This window comes from Bos indicus, chromosome 19 (assembly GCF_029378745.1).
Source record: "Bos indicus isolate NIAB-ARS_2022 breed Sahiwal x Tharparkar chromosome 19, NIAB-ARS_B.indTharparkar_mat_pri_1.0, whole genome shotgun sequence".
NCBI classification, from domain to species: Eukaryota; Metazoa; Chordata; class Mammalia; order Artiodactyla; family Bovidae; genus Bos; species Bos indicus.
This window is the reverse complement of record NC_091778.1, coordinates 47,360,020-47,383,072: the sequence shown is the minus strand read 5'-3', so window position 1 is coordinate 47,383,072 and position 23,053 is coordinate 47,360,020. Positions and strand designations below refer to the sequence as shown.

Genomic DNA, 23,053 nt, shown 5'->3' with positions numbered 1-23,053 from the left:
ATAAAACTGGGTGAGAAGTAAAAAGAAATCCAGTTTTGAGCTTCAGGGGGCTTGAGGTACATAGAGGTGAGGATGTTGACTAGTGCAGCTGAAGGTGTTTTTCTGAGCGACCAGAGGACTTACACATTGCTATCAAGATTGTTGCCAAGGAAGTGAGTTGAGAGAGAAGAGGGCAGAAGGGACCTTGCTGTCAAGGACGTCGGGAAAGAAGAATTTCCAGAAGAGTGGGGTGGTCAGCACTACCTCATGCTTCAGAGAAGTCAGATAGAATGGGGACTGAGACTTGAGCATGGGATTTGATAATGAGATTGCTTGTGACCTTTGCCAGAGCCGTAGGAGTAGAAGGCAGATTACAGAAGAGTGAGAAGGGCAGAGGCAGCTATTTATAACTATTCTTTCAAGAAGTTGTGAAGAAAAGAGACACATTGATTGGGCAATTAATTTGAGAGGTGGGCCATACTGAGAACAGTGGAAAAAAAAGAAAACTGATGAAATAAGCTGGCATTACAGGTGTGATACAGTAAAACTTTTAGTATGATCTATCTTACAGAGAAGTGGGAAGCTGACAAACATTGGATCCTTTGGCCAGAAATGTACAGACATTTGGCATACAGACTTTGGGTAGGGAATGAGGAGTTCTTACTAATTCTTTTCTGTTTGATTCCTGGTGTTTAGTTTGATACATTTGCTTTAAATTCACTAATTTCAAGAAGTTTTAAAGCTGTTTTTCTTTTAAATGCAGATGATTTGATTTTAACAGTCTGTGACTACTTTCAATGTATGGTAACAAATGACCAAAAGGAAGGATGGAATTCTTTTCTTTTGTAGAGTTGTGGCCCCGCCCCAACACCCTCCCCTTTTGGTTTGAGTGTTCTCTTGAAGACAGAGTTTGGTTAACAGCCTCCATGATGTTTGTATTAAAAACATGTGTGTTGTTTTCTAATGTGTTTGTATTTCTAACTTTCTTTTCTTCTTTCTCTTCTAGTCTGTTCTCTGGGGAGGCGGTAAGGGGCTGTGGAGCTGGCCTCGGCACCGGGAGAGGCTGGACTTCCTGTCTCTCTGTGCTGAATGGCTGCGATGGCGCCCGCTCTCACTGACGCAGCAGCTGAAACACACCATATCCGGTTCAAACTGGCTCCCCCATCCTCCACTTTGTCCCCTGGCAGTGCCGAGAATAACGGCAACGCCAACATCCTTATTGCTGCCAACGGAACCAAAAGAAAAGCCATTGCTGCAGAGGATCCCAGTCTAGACTTCCGAAATAATCCTACCAAGGAAGATTTGGGAAAGCTGCAACCACTGGTGGCATCTTATCTCTGCTCCGATGTAACATCTGTTCCCTCAAAGGAATCACTGAAGTTGCACGGTGTCTTCAGCAAGCAGACAGTACTCAAATCTCACCCTCTCTTATCTCAGTCCTATGAACTCCGAGCTGAGCTGTTGGGAAGACAGCCAGTTTTGGAGTTTTCCTTAGAAAATCTTAGAACCATGAATACAAGTGGTCAGACAGCTCTGCCACAAGCACCTGTAAATGGATTGGCGAAGAAATTGACTAAAAGTTCAACACATTCTGATCATGACAATTCCAGTCCCCTTAATGGGGGAAAACGGGCTCTCACTTCATCTTCTCTTCAGGGGGGTGAAGTGGTGGCATCTGAGTCTGGGGACTTGAAAGGGGGTATGACCAATTGCACTCTTCCACATAGAAGCCTTGATGTAGAACATACAACTGTATTTAGCAATAATAGCACTGCAAACAAATCTTCTGTAAATTCCATGGAACAGCCGGCACTTCAAGGAAGCAGTAGGTTATCACCTGACACAGACTCCAGTTCTAACGTGGGGGGTGTCAAGTTAGAGGGTAAAAAGCCTCCCCTGTCTTCCATCCTTTTCAGTGCTTTAGATTCTGACACCAGGATAACAGCTTTACTGCGGCGGCAGGCTGACATTGAGAGCCGGGCCCGCAGGTTACAGAAGCGCTTACAGGTTGTGCAAGCCAAGCAGGTGGAGAGGCACATACAGCATCAGCTGGGTGGATTTTTAGAGAAAACTTTAAGCAAGCTGCCAAACTTGGAATCCTTGAGGCCCCGGAGCCAGTTGATGCTGACTCGAAAGGCCGAAGCTGCATTGAGAAAAGCTGCCAGTGAGACTGCTGCTTCAGAGGGACTTAGCAACTTCCTGAAAAGTGACTCAATTTCAGAAGAATTGGAGAGATTTACAGCCAGTGGTATAGCTAACTTGAGGTGCAGTGAACAAGCATTTGATTCCGACATCACAGACAGTAGTTCAGGAGGAGAGTCTGATATCGAAGAGGAAGAACTGGCCAGAGCTGACCCTGAGCAGCGCCACGTACCCCTGTGAGTAGAACCACGCATAATGTCGTTTTCATTATGGAGAAAGACTTGGTGAATTCCCATCATGGGAAGACAGGGCTTCTTGGTATGATGGGTGCCTACAAACTGTTTTGTCTTTTTCCTAATTTTAGGTGGGGGTGGGTGGGTACATATATACCTGATAGTGAAGAAATGGAAGGTATTTTTGGTTTTGTGTTGCTGTAGGGTAAAAGCTGCTAATTTCCCATGGAAATCTTATTAAGAGAAAACTAGAAGACTTCTAGTTTGTAAAACTACCCATTCTTTCATAGTGAACAATTAGATTTCTTTTGAAACCATATGTAGGATGTTTTGTAAGTTTCTGAGGCTTGGCTTCAGATTGTTTCTAGTAAGTGGGGCAAAAGTTTAGTTGACCTAGTTAAGTTCTCTGGAATTTATGGTTGCTTTTAATTGAGCTTTTAGCAGAGAATGTACCTGGTTTTCAGTTTTGACATTTGAGATTTCCTTATAAAAAAAATAAGGACTTATAATCAGGAAGTGCTTCAGAGTATTTTGTAGGTTGTCTCCAAGCATGATATTCTGTCACAACCTGATTCTCTTCGTAAAAGAAACCTTTATAGGTTTGGGTTTTATTTTCTTTCAGCTAAGTTAAATGTATTGACATATTTGGGATAAATTCTTACTGGATTTTCAAAATGTGTTGGGTTGAGGAAAATTCTCCATAAGCTCTTTGTGGCACTTTACATGGACCTGGTAGAGACATACATGGTTTATCTCCTGGTCCTACATTTAGTTCTAAGATAAGAAAGTACAGTATATCTCCTTAAACATAGATCTGCATTTATCTAGACTTCATGAGAGAGGGAAACAAGAGTAGTTGGAAAAGAGGGGAGAAGAGTTAACTAGTAGATCCTCTTTGGGTGGGAATGTTGTGAAGTTTGGATTGCTAGAGAAGACTGGAGTAGGTGGCTGTGTTGGAATAGTTGACTGTCCCTTGTCTGTAATAAAAAGGTGACTTAAGATTTTCACTGGAGACTTTATTGAGACAGCTATGCTTCTAAGCATAAGTAGATTTCCTTTTTTTTTCCTCCAGTTTGTTATAAACATGGATAATACTGTATCTGAGTATGAAATTTGGGTTTATGTTTCTGTTTTGAGTGAAAAAAATCTGGATAATCGTGCTGGATTTTTTCCCTTGTAGACCAAGTGCCATTATCACTTGTAAGCTTAGTGTGCTCAAGAGTCCACTTCTATATTCAGGTCTAAAGCAAATACATTTCAGAGCATTGCTGTAACATAGTTCCCTTTCCTTAAATGGATTAGTAGCTTCAGTCAGCTTGCCAATATTTGTGGCATTACTCCCACTGACTTTGCTACATAAACTGCAGTTTTAAGAAACCTTGTCAACAGTTGAATATTCTGTTTGAGTGATTTTGTGTAAAGATAGAGTAGTTGAAGCCTTTAAAGTTTCCTGCACTTATCTTGTGTATTTGAAGAAAAACATCTAGAATCTATAAGAATGTTTTCGAGAGACATTGTATTGGCAACATTTCTTAGTTTTGGTAATGTTGTGGGTAACATTCCAACCCAGTGAAACCAGAATGCCTATGAGAGAACTTTTTTTACATCATGTAGTAGTCTGTTGACTTCAAAAGACCTCTTGGTCCACCTGCTTAGGTTTGGGCATTCTTCTCACAGTGGTTTGTTGATTGGAAGGATGTAAATTAAAAAGACAGCAAAGGGATTATTTTAGGAAACCTCTTGGGATCAGTTTAATAATGCTTTTAAAAGTTGAATTTCCATGCTTCAGATCGTATTAAAGTAAGGACGATTTGGGCGCTAAAAGTACTGTCAAGTAAATATGCTTTTTGCAAATTATGATATATATGAATTTAAATTAAAGCCACCAATAAAGTGCAAATACTTTTAACTTATTGTTTTAAGCAAGGTCACCAGATTGACTCCCAAGGTTGGTATTTAGCCAGGGTCTTTGTTGACCACCTGAGTATTTTAAGGGTTTTCAACCACTGGCCAGTGAAAGTGGAGACAGCGCTGTGATTAAAAAAGAGAAAGAAGTTCTTTGGATGCAGAGAAACCTTTTCTTTGTGATTTAAAGTCCCTCCCAAATCTCATACCTGCATTTATAATTCTTGAGTCGTAGAATAAGAAGTTAGTTAAAAAAAAAAATAAAAAAAGAATAAAAAAAGAAGTTAGTTAAGTCTTCAGGGGCTTGACCCAGCTGGTGAATTTCAACTTTTTACCTCTTTGAACAGCCTGTCTAGTATTTCACTCCCTTGTTGAAGTACTGTCAGAGATAAAGTCCCTAGATTTAGTCTGGTGGCCATAATGAAAATATTTAGTAGAGAAGATTTGAATTGTTTTTAAGTGATGTTGCTTAAATTACAAGTGGATGATGATTCTCTGAAAATTACAAGCTTTCACCAAGAATTCATTTGTGTTTTTCCTAACTTTTTAATAAAAGAGAAAAAATCTGTAATTCATTGTAAGTCCTAGGCACATGCTGTCCAGTAGCAGAATGATTGGTTTTATATATTGTCAAGAATTACATGTTTATCATTGTTTTGTTCTGTTTTGTTTTTACAATTAGTGAATTCTAATATAGCTGGATGACACAGCAGAAGAGAAAGTATTTTCTTTTTCCTTGATTTAATTTTTTCTGGTTAACTGATTTTATGTTTAGTTTAAAATTGTTCCACCTTTTTGTTTTAAGCTTTTTAGAAGATCATCTGAAAATGTTTTGTGTATATATCTTCCTGTCTTGGTACATGTACCTACTTCTTTGGAAATTCTGCACTACGTTGGGTTTGACCTATATTATTGTTTAGTAACATCACTGTGGAATGAGCAGGAATTGAAACATCATCTTAAATTCTTTTTATTGAAGTATAAATTCTTTGATTTATAATGTGTTAATTTCTAGTATACACCAAAATGATTTCATTGTACGTACATATTCCATTATACATAACGTTATACATTATACATATGGGTTTTTTTTTTTCATATATTTTCCATTATGGATGATTATAGGATATTGAATCTAGTTCCTTGTGCTATACAACAGTAGGACTTTTTTTTTTTTTTAATCTATTTTATATGTAGTATTTGTATCTGCTAATTGCAGACTCGTAATTTATCCCTCTCCCTTTGGAATCATAAGTTTGTTTTCTACACAGTTGAGTTGTTTCGTAAATAAATTTCATACTTTAAGATCCCACAAATAAATGATATATGGTATTTGTCTTTCTCATCTGACTTCACTTAATATGAATAATCTCTAGGTCTGTCCACATTGCTGCAAATGGCATTATTTCATTCTTTTTAAAAGCATCATCATCTTGAATGAGGGACTAGAAAGGAAGCTGTATGTTTCAATAAATACCTCAGTGTTTGGTTCTTAATTGTGGAAGTAGGAATAAAAGCGTTTAGTCGCCTCATGTGTTTATCATAGAACTGCTGAGCATGCGCTTGTGCTCCCACACTCTTCTGCACTTTGGTTTTTCTTTGTATTTCTCCTTTTCATATCTAAGTTTCGTACTGCTATTTTGTTCTGAATTCCTGGACCCATACTCAATTTTGCTCAATTTAGTTTTCATTTTCTTACCCTTGTACTTACAAACTTTTGTAGTAAGTACTTGTGAAGAAAAAAATTTTTTCCAGATATTAAATGTGTTTTTAGATCAGCAGCTTGTGGGTTCTTACTGTTGTACCTTTTTTTTTTAAGCCTCATTCTTGGCTTCATTTTGTTCTCCCTGTTCTTGTTTTATTTTCATGGGTTTTTTGTTTGTTTGTTTAATTTATTCTAAACTTTATTTCATTTGTGTGATAGCTTCCTGAAGTCTGTTCTGATCAGAGTTGCATAAAAGTAAACTAGATGTTCAGTTCAGTGAACTAAGTTATTTGAATTTTGGATTGTCTTGATTGTGGTGACTTTGCTCTATTTCTGAGGAATTTCATCCTTTTGGAGTTTATGAAGACTTCACGGTATCATAAATTACTAGCATGTTCATAGGTTTTGCTTTTTAAGTACTATGGAATGCTTTGTGTTGTAGTTCCTGCTTGAATTTGTTAAGTATGCACAAATGATGTTGCCAAGGATGGCAGTCAACTTGATTTGTTCTTATTTTCATGTTCCTTCTCCTCTCACAGAGTGATGGGAGTGAGAGATCTATTAGCTGGAAGCCTAACATCTAACCCTTCTTTACCGTAGACTAGCTTTGTTACCACTTTCCTAATAAAAATGAGAAAATTGATCTCCAAGGCTTAAACTGCTCTGAATTGTGACAACTCTATCTTTAACATCAATGGAGCTTTTCTCATCATCATCTTTTGCTTTTGGGGAATCTGAGGCAAAGTTCCTTGTGAGTCACTGGAGTACCTTGAAACAAAATGGCTTTCTTGACTTTGACGTAGAGCTTTGATTCTTTTACCTTATGTCCCCCCAGCCCTTACCACCCCATAATCCATTAAAATGGTTATTGTATATCTTACTGGGTGTGATACATATGTGGAAATAAGTCTATTATGTTCTTAGAGAAGTTACTTTGGAGCCAAGTGAACTTTGACTTGCCAAACACCTTGTTCTAATCTAATCACTGATTGAATGCCCCAGGTTTTTCTGCTAGCATGCATATGACATCCAGTGGCTGAAATAGGAACTTGTGTGTTTTCTCCTTCTTCTCCCCCTGCCCCCTTTTTTTCTGAGAAGTTACGTAGGTAGTGAGAATTATTCTTAGTGCTTCTTGTGTGATTCTGAAGGCAGGAAGTTAGGCAGCAAGAATCTGGGGTCTCCTTATTTGCTGCAGATCTAGATGCTCCAGATATTTCCTGTTGCCTTCGGATTGGTATTTTCATTCTGTAAAATTGAGTGATGTACATTTGACCCTTGAACAACACTGGGGTTAGTGATGCCCAGCCTCTTCCTCTGTATCTGGATTCAGCCAACCACAGATCATAGTAACTGTTGAAAAAAATCTGCATCTAAGTGAATGTGCACAGTTTAAACCTGTGTTGTTTAAGGATCAACTATTTTCTTTTAAAGTGGTCATATGTAGGTACTTATGAACAAACATGTAAGACATCAGATGTCGTAGGTAAATAAACTGAATTTCTGTGCACAAAAAGTATATAATTTTGATGTGTATTGGAGACATGGGAGATGAATACTTAGAACAGTGCCTGGCATGTACTGCTGCTGCTGCTAAGTCACTTCAGTCGTGTCCAACTCTGCGACCCCATAGACGGCAGCCCACCAGGCTCCCCCGTCCCTGGGATTCTCCAGGCAAGAACACTGGAGTGGGTTGCCATGTCCTTCTCCAGTGCGAGAAAGTGAAGTCTCTCAGTCGTGTCCGACTCTTCTCGACCCCATGGACTGCAGCCTACCAGGCTCCTCCGTCCATGGGATTTTCCAGGCAAGAGTACTGGAGTGGTTTGCCATTGCCTTCTCTGGCCTGGCATGTACTAATACGTAGTAAATGTTGGATGATAGAAATGAAATAGGAAGAGATCACAACTGGTTGATGGAACTGGAAAGAAAGGATAGTAGAAATGAGCCTTGAAGGTTGGCTAGGATTTTGATAGAAGGTTGTCTTTTGGTTATGGCCTAATGAGGTAGGTCAGTACAGGAGGAAGGCATGGCATAATCAGAGGACAGAGGCTGAATGGCTTTTTGGTGGCTAGAGTGGAGACATTTTAGAGATCTAGTAATACAGATTGAGTGTAATAATTGTAGTGTAAAAAGGAAAAGAGAAGATTCCAGAGGATGGTGCAGAAATGGATTTAATGGGATTAATAACAGGCTGTATGGGTAAAACAGGGAGGGATCATCATAGATAATTGAAGTTTCAAGCTTCGGTGACTATGAGAACATGACTTGTAGAATAACCCTTATAGCTCATGAAGATCCAAGTTCTTTACTAGGGTCTTAAAAATGAAGGTTTCTGTATTCCTTATAAGTTCCAGCAACTGTTAAAAATTAGGAAATGGCCTTCTAAGCAGTCCTGTATAAATAGAGGAGGAGGGACTGAGCTATGCAGAGAGGCCTTGAAGCCTTACCTTGGAGACTTTGGGAATTGATTAATTTGTTTATTAGAGGTACTGAAGGCCTACTCTGTCCTGAGGTCCTAGGGATTATATAGGTGAGTAAGAGAAACACAATCGCTGCCCTGTCCTCGTGGGTAAACTGGCTAGAAAGAGTGATTAATTAAATATTTAAGCAAGTGATCATATAGTTAATGGTATATTTATAGTGGTTGTGGGTGCCATAGAAGCAAAGTTTGGAGTGCTGAGATGGTGCATATTAGGAACATCTAATTAAGATGGGTGGGGATGTCCTAGCATGTATCTTGAAGTCAAGTTGCATGTAACTTGAGACCTGAATGATGAGAAGGAATTTGTGGTGAACAAGAGAGGAGATGTGTAACAGAGAAAACAGACTGTGCTAAAGCTTTGGGAATAGGGGGTGCTTGATACTTTTGAAAACAGTGCAAAGTGTGAGGAGAGTAATGAGAAATGAGACCAGAGAGGTTGCTAGAGACTTGGTCATACGGATAGGCTTGTAGGTGATCTCTGGTTTAAAATTCTCTTGACACCGTTGACAGTTTATCATTGGATTTTTTTTTTTTTTTTTTTAAGATTCTTTCTTACTGTTTGTAAGAGGAGAGTGGATGTGGACTTTGGGAAATAGTTAGACCGTTGTGGTAAGCTCGGTGAGACAATGGGGACTCAGCCTTTGGAGGGAAGAATGAGAGCACTGCGTAATTTGGAGGTAGGGTGACTAGGACTTGTGATTGACTGGATGCAGTGAATGGATGTTGAGAGAGCACGAAAGTAATTATGGGTGATTCCTAGATTTTTGACAGGTGTAACTGGATTGGATGGAACTGTTGGAATGGAGAAGGAACAGATGGGAGATGTTACTAAATGGCAGTACACCTTTACTAATTTTTATTTAAACATATTTGGCTCTTGGGCATTCCCAGAGGTTTCAGTGTCATTTGCAGAGCACCTTGTTAAATTCCATCAGTTAGGTAAAATTGTTTTACTAGAGGAGAAAAAGCTTGGAGTCACGTTATATTTCAAATGAATAGTACTTTAATTAGTTTCTCTATCCTCTCCCTGAGCAAAGACCAACATGGATTAAGTTACAGTCAGCCCTCTGGATCTGCAGGTTCCACATTGGTGGGTTCAACCAACTGAAGACATTTGTGGGGGAAAATTCCAGAAATTTAAAAAAGCAGAATTTTAATTTGCAGTTCTCTGGCAACTTTTTATATAGCATTAACATTGTGTTAGGTATTTTAAGTAATCTAGAGATGATTTAACGGAGAAGGCGATAGCACCCCACTCCAGTACTCTTGCCTGGAAAATCCCATGGATGGAGGAGCCTGGTAGGCTGCAGTCCATGGGGTCGCTAAGAGTCCGACACGACTGAGCGACTTCACTTTGACTTTTTCCTTTCATGCATTGGAGAAGGAAATGGCAACCCACTCCAGTGTTCTTGCCTGGAGAATCCCAGGGACAGGGGAGCCTGGTGGGCTGCCATCTATGGGGTCGCACAGAGTCGGACACGACTGAAGCGACTTAGCAGCAGCAGCAGCAGCAGCATCGATGATTTAAAGTGTACAGAACGATGTACATAGGTTATATACAAATACTACCCCATTTTATATCTGCAGACTTGAGCATCTGAAGATTTTGGTAAGGGGTGGGGAGAAGAGTCTGGAACCAGTTGTCCTGGCATACCGAGGGACTTCAATATTTTCCAGGCTAGGCAGAAATCCATGCCTAAGGTCATCTCCTTTTATGACTCCAGTTCATTGTCTTTTTCCTGTTTTCAATTTTGTATCTGGAAAAATTACGCTGTTTGAACCAAGGGATTCAGTATATAACAAATACAAAGAGTAAATCTTAATAATTTTGATTCTCATTAAGGCTTTGTGGTACCTTTAACCTATTTGATTTAATTTTAATTTTTATTTTTTGGCCTCTCTGTGTGGCCTGCTGGATTTTAACTCCTCGACCAGGGATTGAACCTGTACCTCCTGTAATGAGAGCATGTAGAGTCTTAACCACTGGACTTTCAAGGAAGTCCCTGTAGGAATAATTTTTTTAAAATATATTTTCAGTCATGCCTTGAGACATGTGGGATACTAGTTCCCTGACCAGGGATTGAACCCGCACTCCCTGCATTGGAAGCTCAGAGTCTTAACCACTGGACCACCAGGGTAGTCTGCCCAACGGTTTGATTTTATATTTGTATTTTACATTTGTATTTGTATTTGGTACTAATCTGAAACCCAGACCCCAGGAAGATTTTGACTGAAGTGATTCAGTTGAGCTGGAAAACTTTTTAAACCAACTTTGCCTAATCAGACAGCATAGTTTGAGACATACTGATAGGGAAAAAAATAATAACCTACACTTGTGGAATGCTTTGAGGTAGGTAATGTTAGAAGTTCTTTACATGCATTAATGTATTTAGTTCTCTGTGATATTATCTTAGTTTTACAGACTCATACTGAAGAATGAAAAGTTTAAGTAACTTGCTTAATGTCACATAGCTGATAAGAAATCAGGATACAGTTGTCCTTCAGTGTCCCCAGGGGGTTGATTCCAGGAGCCCTGCAGATACCAAAATCCCAAGGGTGCTCAGGTCCCTTATATAAAATGACCTAGTACAGTCAGCCCTTCGTACCTGCAGATTCAACCAACCTTAGGTGGTAAACCCACAGTTAAAGAGGGCCGACTGTATTAATCTAGGCTGTTTACCCACAGCCTGGGCATGAACAAAATGTCCTTTGGATTTCATTGATGAAAAGAGATTTCAGTTCAGTTGCTCAGTTGTGTCCGACTCTTGTCCGACTCTTTGCTACCCCGTGAATCGCAGCACGCCAGGTCTCCCTGTCCATCACCAACTCCCGGACTTTACCCAAACTCATATCCATTGAGTCAGTGATGCAATCCAGCCCTCTCATCCTCTGTCGTCCCCTTCTCCTCCTGTCCCTAATCCCTCCCAGCATCAGGGTCTTTTCCAATGAGTCAACTCTTTGCATGAGGTGGCCGAAGTATTGGAGTTTCATCTGTGTCCCATGGACACAGGAGCCTGGCGGGCTGCATTTCATGGGATCGCATAGTCGGATGTGACTGAGCACACAGGCAGGCACACAGCTTCTAGAGTGCTTGAAATGTTTTTTAAGCAGCAAAACAATCAGTAGTAATCTGTAATAATATTTAAAATTACATTTTTAAAAACTATAAACTGGTACATCTAGCTCTGGAATAAACTGTTATGGTGGTTTTAAAATACAGTTGCAAATTCTTTGACACTCCTCCCATTAAAAGATGGGGTTCTGTCTCTTCCCTCTGAACCTGAGAGGGTTTGTGACCACTTCAGGCAATAGAATATGATGGAAGTGATGCTAGGTGACTTCCCAGGACAGTTTTAAATGAACAGGAAGCTTCCACCTTTGTTTGTGAAACAAAGATACACCATGTAAGAGGTCTGACCCCCCTGAGGCTGTCACACTAAAGAGACCAAAGCCACCGAGGCATCCCTAACAGGATGCCACACATGTGAGTGAAGGAACCATCTTGGAAATGATTCTCTAGTCCCAGGTATTTTGGCCCCCAGCCTTGTGTCTTGTCAAACTGAAGCCCCACACATCACGTATCAGAAACAGGCCATTCCAACTGTATTCTGAATTCTGATCCAGAGAATCTACAAGAATAAGATAAACACTGTTTCATGCCATTTGGTCTGAGGTGGCTTGTTAGGTAGCAATAACAGAAACAGTCATTATATCCAATAAAGTTGAACATCTGCATACTTTCAGTTCAGTTCAGTCGCTCAGTCGTGTCCGACTCTGTGATCCCACGAATCACAGCACACCAGGCCTCCCTGTCCATCACCAACTCCCGGAGTTCACTCAAATTCATGTCCATCAAGTTGGTGATGCCATCCAGCCATCTCATCCTCTGTCGTCCCCTTCTCCTCCTGCCCCCAATCCCTCCCAGCATCAGGGTCTTTTCCAATGAGTCAACTCTTCACATGAGGTGGCCAAAGTACTGGAGTTTCAGCTTTAGCATCATTCCTTCCAAATAACACCCAGGACTGATCTCCTTTAGGATGGACTGGTTGGATCTCCTTGCAGTGCAAGGGACTCTCAAGAGTCTTCTCCAACACCACAGTTCAAAAACATCAATTCTTCAATGCTCAGCTTTCTTCACAATCCAACTCTCACATCCATACATGACCACAGGAAAAACCATAGCCTTGACTAGACGGACCTTTGTTGGCAAAGTAATGTCTCTGCTTTTGAATATGCTAAGTTGGACATAACTTTCCTTCCAAGGAGTAAGCGTCTTTTAATTTCATGGCTGCAGTCACCATCTGTAGTGATTTTGGAGCCCAAAAAAATAAAGTCTGACATTGTTTCCACTGTTTCCCCATCTATTTCCCATGAAGTGATGGGACCGGATGCCATGATCTTCGTTTTCTGAATGTTGAGCTTGCAGCCAACTTTTTCACTCTCCTCTTTAACTTTCATCAAGAGGCTTTTTAGTTCCTCTTCACTTTCTGCCATAAAGGTGGTGTCATCTGCATATCTGAGGTTATTGATATTTCTCCTGGCAATCTTGATTCCAGCTTGTGCTTCTTCCAGCCCAGCGTTTCTCATGATGTACTCTGAGTATAAGTTAAATAAGCAGGGTGACAATATGCAGCCTTGACGTACTCCTTTTCCTATTTGGAACCAGTCTGTTGTTGCATGTCCAGTTCTAACTGTTGCTTCCTGACCTGCATACAGGTTTCTCAAGAGGCAGGTCAGGTGGTCTGGTATTCCCATCTCTTTCAGAATTTTCCACAGTTTATTGTGATCCACACAGTCAAAGGCTTTGGCATAGTCAATAAAGCAGAAATAGATGTTTTTCTGGAACTCTCTTGCTTTTTCGATCATCCAGGGGATGTTGGCGATTTGATCTCTTGTTCCTCTGCCTTTTTAAAAACCAGCTTGAACATCTGGAAGTTCACGGTTCATGTATTGTTGAAGCCTGGCTTGCAGAATTTTGAGCATTAGAGATTTACCAAACATCATATAAGATATGGCACTTTACATTCAAGAAATTTAAGTGATATTAAGTAATTTGATGATGTATTTTGAGGAAAGGCATTCCAAATATATCTCTTAACCTACAATCCTGTTACTCATTTCTTTTGTGGAATAGGAGTTGGATGGTTTGGGTGGGGCATCACCTAGAAGTGGCTGGAATGTTGTTGTTTTGTTTTGTTTTGTTTTTTAAAGGAAGGAATCCCCTGGTTGTCCATTGGTTAGGACTAGGTACTTTCACTGCAGTGGCCTGTGTTCAGTCCGTGGTTGGGGAAATAAGATCCCACAAGCCGAGTGGTGTGTCTAGAAAAAGAAAAGGAAGGAAACAAGAGAATTAATATGTATTGATCCCACCTTCTATCTGCTAGGTGGTTTGCATTTGGTAAATAATAATAACACGATGATGAATGTGACACCCTCATTTTAAGTTGAGACCCAAGACTAAAGATGAGCTCATAGAGATGATAAAAGCTAGTTCTTCCTTACTGCTCCCTTACTGTTGACTTTTTCTCCTGGAACTGATTTGGCCGGAGCAGAAAGATGATTCTGTTTGAAGAAACGGAGCAACCTGACGGGACGTAGCTCTTCAGATGCCTCTCTGACAGCATATTACACTGATGGCCATGGCATGGCCCATGGGGGATGATGGGGAGGTTAGATAGTTTCCCTCTACTCTAATAAATAACCTAGGGAAGTGCCTATTTCACAACCTTTCCCCATCAAAGGGTAAAGTAAACATTTTTGGTATTTTATAGGGATGATTTATATTTTCACTAATGTGGAAAAATCCTCTTATTTTTCCCCAGTTGCTGGAAAAATAAATCTTTTAAGATATGAAGGTATTTTATGTTCTTTTTCCCTTAGTCTTCCCTGTGCTTAACAAAAACTGATAGATGAATTGTAAGCATGTATGTAGTGTTTATGAAAGTATTTTCCTCAAGAAATCTCTGGTAAATCTGGCTACTATAAGAACTTAAAAGGTACGAAGTAGCAATGGAAGAATATCCTGATTGGTATTCAGCCCACTTATACAAAATTTGTCATTTCTGTGTCTAAGGTTTATCATTAACATTTGATTCCTTATTTGATTATCACCAGACAACCTGGAGGGTGAACTAGGAGTTAGTAATTTTATTAGCATTTGTGGGATTAGTACTAAAGAGGGAATAACACAGAATTTTGGACTATTATGAGAATTGTTAGTTTTAGTTTTGTCTTTTAATCTTCTTGGCTTAAGTTCCTCACATGTAAAATCTCCATTATACCTTTTTGAGAAATGTTCCTTTTTGTTTTGTAAGGAGACCCAGGCAGGGATGGGAGAGGCCCTTATCACTGTTAGCCAGACTGTCCTGCTTTCTGAGGTTATGTTGACTGTCCAGGCAACCCTCTGTGTAGCCTACGTTTCCTTAGGGAGTCCCCAGACTGGGTCCCGTCAGAGAGTTCATAGTGGAGCTGCAGTAGTCTGCACACTTGTTTCTGTCACGAGGCAACCTGTTACCAGTGTGTGCACCTATGTGTAGCTGTTTCATTATTGGTTTTGTGTGTATGTTCCACTTGTGGCAGTGAAGAAATCTGAAAGTAAGTTTACAAAGTGTAGACTCTGAGGATGGGGTGTGTAGTGAGAATGAAGACAAAGGGCCTTTAACAGGAAGGCGTCCTTTTCACTTAATAAAGCTGTTTTTGGAGTGTACACTTTGAAGATAAATATGCCTAATGAAAAACATCGATTTCTTGTCCCCTAAAATAAACAAAACAATAAAAAGTTCTCTTGTCCCTGTTTCTTTCTCAGAAACAATTGTTTAAAAACTATTACAGATTGTAAAATTTGTTTGTATAAAAGAGATAGACTTGTTGCCTTTTCACACGGCCACATATCACAGGCAGAATTTTGATTACTGTTCTTTAGATGCATAAAATTTAAAATAGTTGAATCCTTCATTGATTAGTTGCTTTTCATAGAGTTTTACTTAGAATGAAAAGATCAGGGATATTTTTCTGCAGATCTTGAGAGTTTCCAGCTGAGTTGCTGTAACCCGTTTCTCTAGATTTCCAACTGGGTGAAAATGTTTTTCTTTTTAAATTGGCACTTCCCCAGCGCATTTTTCCAGCAAGTATTCTTTGAGCACACCCTATGTCTAGTGAATTTTGTAAGATCTTTATTCACAAGGCTGAAGACAGGCCAATCTTCTCTTTGTAAAAGTGAAAACAGAATGAGGCTTGCTTCAGACTCAGTTTGCTTCAAGTGGAAAGGCTAACTTTGTCTTTGCAGCAAGTTTGGTGTGCTGATTGTTCTCTCAAATGAAAATTCTCTTGATTTGCTCTTACTGTTAATAAGTAGGTCTCAGACCCAAGAGTTGAGAACTGTGCATTCAAGGTGGTGACATATAAATAGAGGCATTAATGTCTGCAGCAGTGTTAGATTGTTTATAATTCCATGGTTTTCCCTAAATAGTGTGATGACCTTCCCAGATGAGATAAATTTACTTAGTTTCATCCATGAACAGTAAGATTGGCTGACAAACTTAATGGAACGATAAAAAATAGTACTGCCCTTGGATGTTTCATAGTAGGCCAGCCTTCAAGGAGCTACAGTTTATAGTCCTTTAAGAGAGTCCTTCAGTAGTGATCAGAAGAGTTAACCAGAGTTGATCATCTGAGGAGAAACAAGTTATGTCAGTCATCTCAACAACAGAAGTGTCCTGAGTGTCCCTGTGGCAGTTCCAGAAAAGGAGAACCAGAATTCTCTGAGCCAAGGATAATTAAATATAAAAAATCTCAAGTTAACTTTTAGTTATTTGGAGAATGGCCTTTCAATATTGTGTATCATCAAGATAAACCTTACCCCCAAAGGGCAAGGAAATACTTCTCTGATAGAAGAATAAGTACTGAAGTAGACTTAGGAACTTGATTTCTGTCTTCAAGAAATAATTTTACGTGACCGACTGCCCCCACCCTCCCATGTTCAAGTAGAAGAGGAAGTGTTAGAATTACACAGTGTTTGCTCAGGACTAGATACATGGAACTGGCACTAAATGCTAAAATGTAGGAGGAAGGAGGGAGATCACTCTGGGCTTATAATAAGTAAGGTGGTCAGAAGACCTGAGAAGAAATGAAATTTTAGTTTGGATCAAGAATGGGCACTTAGGTTTCCAAGAGGAAATAGGATGTTTCAGGTTCAAGGATGAGGAGCCTCAGATGGAGGAAGTTGTGTTGGGTAACAAGGAAGAGAGCTGTCTGCCAGAGATAAAAGGTTCAAGAAGCAGAAAATGAGGTTGGAAGAGAAGGTTGGGGTCGCATAGCTTTTGAATACCAAACTAGTACATTTTGATTTTATCCTAAAAACAGTGAAGAATCACTAATGTAGAATGAAAGGCATGATTAAAGTGCTCTCATAAAGGTGTCTTTGAGAGTGGATGTGGAGGTGTAGTATAGGGCAAGACTTAAAAGCCAGTAGCCTAGCTGTAAGTCTTCTGAACCAGGGTTATGAACATAGAATGAAAAGATAGGTCCAGATGCAAGATTAATGAAACAGAGACTTTGGAGAGGAGCACAGATTTGTTATTTACAAATAAGATACCTAGAGAAAAAGAGATCAAGTGACTGTGCTAAAGATTATTAGGATAAGAGTCAGGGTTCTGCTAGAGTTCTTACTCCAGATCTAACATACTTCACTGATTACACACTTTAGGAAACTTGATGAAGTGACTGGATTTTGACCCTTGAAAATTGGCTGAATATTGATGTAACTCACAGAGGCAAGAAGAGATTGTCAGTGTTTCAGGAAGGAAAGAAATGAAATTATTCAAAGTGAAAGGTCTTTTGTTGGAGAAGAGTTTCCCTAAGAGGAGCATCTGTGTTTAGCTTTTATGTTTATCTCTTAAAGTTTTTTTATTAAAATTTTAAAAATCAAGGCAGGTGGCGCAGTGGTACAGAATATGCCTGCCAATGCAGGAGACACAGAGACACAGCTTTGCTCCCTGGTCAGGAAGATCCCCTGGAGGAAGAAATGGCAACCCACTCTAATATTCTTGCCTGGAAAATTCCATGGACAGAGGAGCCTGGTGGGCTACAGTCCATGCGTGCACTGATACACATTATACAGTTTCAGGTGTAGAACATGATTCAATTTGTAGGTGTTGTGAAATGATCACCACAGTAAGTCTGGTTAACATCTATCTCCATAGTTACACAGTTTTGTTTCTTGTAATGAGAACTTTTAAGATTTACTATCTTAGCAATTTTCAAATGTGTAATACAGTATTAATAACTATAGTTGCCAGTGCTGTACATTACACCCCCATAACTTATTTTATAACTAGAAACTTGTACCTTTTGATTCCTTTTATCCAGTTTACTTAAACCCCCACCACCTGCCTCTGGCAACCACCAATCTGTTGTCTATGCAGCTCTTTTTTGTGTATGGTTTAAAGTAAGACTTTAACCCCTTTACCACCACCACTCCCAGCCCCACCATGAATAACCAGTTGTCCCTAACCAGTGTATTGAGTAAAACCATTCTTGTAGAATTTCTGCTGTGATTGTAAACTAAATTCATATAAATGTCTGTTAGCGTGTTTTCTCTATCCAGTGTCAGTACCTGCATTAGTATCACACTGAATTACCAAAGGTTTACGTGACACAGTGTTATTCTGCATACTATCTATAATATACATTATTTGCCATAGGTTTAAATATATGATGGAATAACCACACAAATTGCATGTATTTGTGAGGGCACTATCCATGTTTATTATCTTCTTCCATATGAATTTTACATCACTTTACCAACTTCCTTTAAATCATGTTGCCAGGTGGATTGTGACTGTACGTTAATTTGGAGATATGACATCTTGGCAACATTAAGTCTCCTAAAGTGATATTTTTCTCTATGAAGTACTTCATGTCTAGAGTTAAAATTTATACTTTGCTTTCTATAGGTCTTGCATGTTTTCAGTTGTGTTTATTTCTATGTACTTTGAGATGCTGTTAGGCATGAGCTTATTTCTTGTTGGTTAGGTGGGCAAACTCCTTATATATGTTGATTTTCCTTCTTTGTCTGGCTACCTTACAGAATTACTCCTTTTAGCAATTCTTTCAATTCTTTGTATTTGATTTTACTAGGTGGGTTGGAGAAGGCAATGGCACCCCACTCCAGTACTCTTGCCTGGAAAATCCCATGGACAGAGGAGCCTGGTAGGCTACAGTCCATGGGGTCGCTAAGAGTCCGACACGACTGAGCGACTTCACTTTCACTTTTCACTTTCATGTACTGGAGAAGGAAATGGCAACCCACTCCAGTGTTCTTGCCTGAAGAATCCCAGGGATGGCGGAGCCTGGTGGGCTGCCGTCTATGGGGTCGCACAGAGTCGGACACGACTGAAGCGACTTAGTAGTAGTAGTAGTAGTAGTAGTAGTAGTAGTAGTAGTAGTAGTAGTAGGTGGGTAGTCACTTAGAAGCTCGATGATGACATTTTTGTTTTCTCTTTTTCAGTTGTTCTGTGTTTCTTTTTCTTGTCCAGTTGCATAAACTAGACCCCTCCAGTACATGGTTCGGTAGTACCAGAGGTATGGGGACTTTTTTGTCTGGGTCCCGACTTTATTATTAGAGAATTTATGTTTTGTCATTGAGTGTATGTGATTTGTGCTATAGGTTTGTGATAATTCTCTTCTGTTAGGTTAGTTCTTTTAATTTCTAATGCAGTATGGATTTTTGTTACAACTATTAAATACTACCAATGCCTATCTTTAGTATCTGTGGCAGTAGTTTATATATATAAATATATATTTTTCTTTTAGAGCTTTTAAATGATTTCCTTATGTTGACTGACCCTTGAATTCATTTAGCAAATGTTTATTGTGTGCCTAGTATTTGCCAGGGGCTCTTCAAAGCCCTGAGATAGAGCAGTGAACAAAAAAAAACACAAAAATATATGCTGTCTCTTGAGTATATATTCCAGTTGGGAACGTTCTGAGGCCAAGTATTATCAGTTATTGACTATCTGGATGACCTGGATTATTATTTTAGCATATGTCAAATGGGATTCAAATGGGATTCATTAAGTATTATGAATTGTTTGTTTGAAGAGGGGGCTTGCTTTCCCTCCACATTTGTAACTTGGAATGACATATAGTTTACTTTTTGACACTGTCACATCCTTTGACAAGGATGATCTGTTCACTCACTAATGTTTTTTGATAGAATTTGACTGTTAAATATCTTGAATTAGTTGGCTGTTATACTTATGGATAGGTCTTTGCTTATATTTTAAATTTCTTCTGTGGTTGTTCGTTTAAGGAAGCTTTTTAATCTCTTTCAAGACCAAATTTTAGCTGTATATTTTCCCTGAAAATCACTCATTTTGCCTAAATTTTCAATTTATTGGTATGAAATTCTGCCTAGTAATGTCTTAAAATCTTGCCATAGATTATTATTTGTATTGCTTTAACTCAGATCTATTTTTTTCTTCTTTTTGCATCCAGTTTTCTGGTTTATCAGTAAGCTCTTCTATTTCCTTTTGTTTTTATATTCACTTCTTTCTTTGGATTCTAAAAAAGCTTAAGTTTTAGGTCATTTATTTTCATTCTGCCTTATTTTCTTAAATTAGCATTTAAGTCTCTAACATTTTCTCTGAGTTAGTTCTTTGGGTAAATTCTAAGAGTTTGGTTTGTTACAGCTTTATTATTATTTTGTAAAATAGAGCAATTTTAGTTTCTCTTCAGTGTAATTATTTAGAAAGATGTGTTCAATTTTCCAGTCTTTTTTTTTTTTTTTTTTTTAATGCAGCCCTTAAAATTTTTTTTTTCTAGTTTTGTTGCATTGTGTTAAAGAATGTGGCCCGTGTGCTTTCTGATTTTTGAATCTGAGACCCATTACAGGGTCCGCCGTTAATCCTTTTATGGGTATTTGAAAAGTATATATTAGTTTGAGTTTAAATGTAAACTTCTGGATATAAATAAGTAGTCATGATTATTTTTACTAGATTCATACCTCTCCATCAAAGTTTTATTTACCTCAGTTTTTCATTGCATTCAGCATTGCACTGTGGGTGAAGGAAGCTTTAGAGAGCTTTAGTATTTCTGACTGCTAACCCTGTGATTGGGAGAAGGAAATGGCAACCCACTCCAGTGTTCTTGCCTGGAGAATCCCAGGGACGGGGGAGCCTGGTGGGCTGCCGTCTGTGGGGTCGCACAGAGTCGGACACGACTGAAGCGACTTAGCAGCAGCAGCAGCAGCCCTGTGATTGTTGCACCTTAGTTTCTTCTGTAATGTCAAACTTATTAAAATAACACTTACCTACTGGGGTTTTTCTTGGGCTTTTTACATACATTATTTCTTCTATCTTATGTCCTATTTCAGTGCCTGGCAAATAATAGTACTGATATTTAGATTTTGAGTGTGTATCCATTGTCTAACACTATTGTGAGTTTTACTGTGTAGCGAGTCCTTTTGTACATTGTGTTCTTTCTTTTACATTGGGTTCTGTGATCAAGGGATATCATTTAGGTGGATACTCCCGCTGTCCCCCCCGCCGCCCCACCACTTTCTAAGAGTTGTGTCTCTTTAGTCTGCTGTCATTGATAAATGAGTGTTCTGGTTTATCATCAAGTTTGACTGTTAACTGCTGTTATTTAGAAAAATGAATATAATAGGTTCTCACTGATACTTTACCTACATTTTTAAATACTTGAGAAGACAAAAGATTTTTCTGGCATTTACATGTTTTTTCTTTCCCCTGACATTTGTAATTTGTGTAATAGCTGGCATAAGATAGGATTGTTTTTAAACTGCCTTCTAAATAGGCTTCTTACAGACTGTAGGAACTACAGACTGTCTTTCCCTCCTATTTGTGTGGTTTTCCAGAAATGAGTTTGTTTAGGTGTTTCCCATCATTCGCCCTATTGCTATTTTGAGCCAGATAGCTCTTTGTTGTGAGGGGCTGCCCTGTCCATTGTAGGATGTTCAACAGCGTCTCTGGTCTCTACCTACCAAAAGCCAATAGCACTCTCCCCACCTGCTGTGATGACCAAATAACTACATTGCCACATGTGTCCTGGGGATACAAAATAACCCTTGGCGGAGAACCTCTGGGTTAGTCTTCCTTATGTCTCCTTGGAGAGGAAAGGGCACTAATGTCATTCCTGAATGTAAAGAATGCCCTTTATTTCACTTTGTATAACATTCTCCAGTTGTGTCTACTTATCAATGAAAAAACTAAAATTGAGGTAAACTCTTGAGAAGGCATCTTATAAACCATATAATACTTATAGTTCTACTGATTTCCTTCCCTTACCATTTACTCCTTTCCCTCATCCCACCCTCATATTTCTTTGTCACCAGCCCTAAGAAGAGAATATACTTTATCTGTATTTGGGTAGTGTTTAAGGTTTTGCAGTGAAGATGGACACTGATAAGTCAGACTGTACCTTTAAAGAAGAAGTTCTCTAAGGACAGTCAGGAGGAATGTGTACCTAAGAATCAGAATCAGTTAGCTCCCCTCCCCCATTTCCAGTTGCCTTTGATTCAAACATGGATATATTATGCCAGTCAGACTTTCTCAGTTGAGGTAGGTTGTGAACCATCGCTTTGTTCTTTCAATCCCCCCCCAACCCCCGTTTTTTCCCCTACTTTTCTCTTCCTCTTCACTATTTTATACCTTCCTCCCCCTCAAAACAACAACAACAACAACAACAACAGGATATCCTTTTGTCCAGTTAGCCTCATTCCCCTCTACTTCAGAGTTAAGAGTAGTGAAAGTGAAGTCGCTCAGTCCGACTCTGAGCGACCCCATGGACTACAGCCCACGAGGCCCTCCGTCCATGGGATTTTCCAGGCAAGAGTACTGGAGTGGGGTGCCATTGCCTTCTCCGTTAACACCGGCTAGGCATATTATATTTACTTGGAGCTGGTATACTTGGTGGCAGCCTTAGTGCCCTCGGACACGGCGTGCTTGGCCAGCTCCCCAGGTAGCATCAAGCGCACGGCGGTCTGGATCTCCCTGGTTGTGATAGTCGAGTGCTTGTTGTAATGTGCCAGGTGCGATGCCTCGCCAGCGATGCGCTCGAAAATGTTGACGAAGGAGTTCATGATGCCCATGGCCTTGGACGAGATGCCGGTGTCAGGATGGACTTGCTTCAGCACCTCGTACACATACACGGAGTAGCTCTCCTTGCAGCTTTGCTTGCGCTTCTTGCCGTCCTTCTTCTGGGCCTTGGTCACAGCTTTTTTAGAGCCCTTTTTAGGGGCAGGAGCAGACTTAGCCGGTTCAGGCATGTCTATAATGACAACACCCAACAACACAGAAAGATCTATTGGGGCTGATTTCAAAATGCTGCATCTGATTTAGAGGGGACAGATGATGCAGTAGTATCTGGCCGTAAGATAAATATGGCATTTGAAGCAGTTGCTAAAGAGAGAGTTCTCTCTTTAAAGCCTTTGCCTGTTGAGGCATCTGACGTTTAAGTTCATGAAACATTGTTTTACTGGTCAGCCTTTTTTGTCTTCTGACCTTTGCTGACTTGGGCAGATAACTCCTGGGGCTGGGTTTCTCCCCACTTTATCGTTCCTTTTGGATCCAATTTTCTTAGCTTCTATCC

At 39.6% G+C, this 23,053-nt stretch overlaps 1 protein-coding gene across 5 annotated transcripts in view; it reads left to right on the top strand.

Moving 5' to 3' along the window:
- The window catches only part of KANSL1 (KAT8 regulatory NSL complex subunit 1), a 172,901-nt gene that overhangs the window by 43,032 nt on the left and 106,816 nt on the right, over positions 1-23,053 (top strand). For all 5 annotated transcript variants that reach the window (XM_070773676.1, XM_070773677.1, XM_070773678.1 and 2 more), the window contains one exon: positions 986-2,357. In XM_070773676.1, coding sequence (XP_070629777.1) covers positions 1,069-2,357 — 1,289 coding nt within the window. In that variant the 5' untranslated portion in view covers positions 986-1,068. The remainder of the gene's footprint in view (positions 1-985; positions 2,358-23,053) is intronic.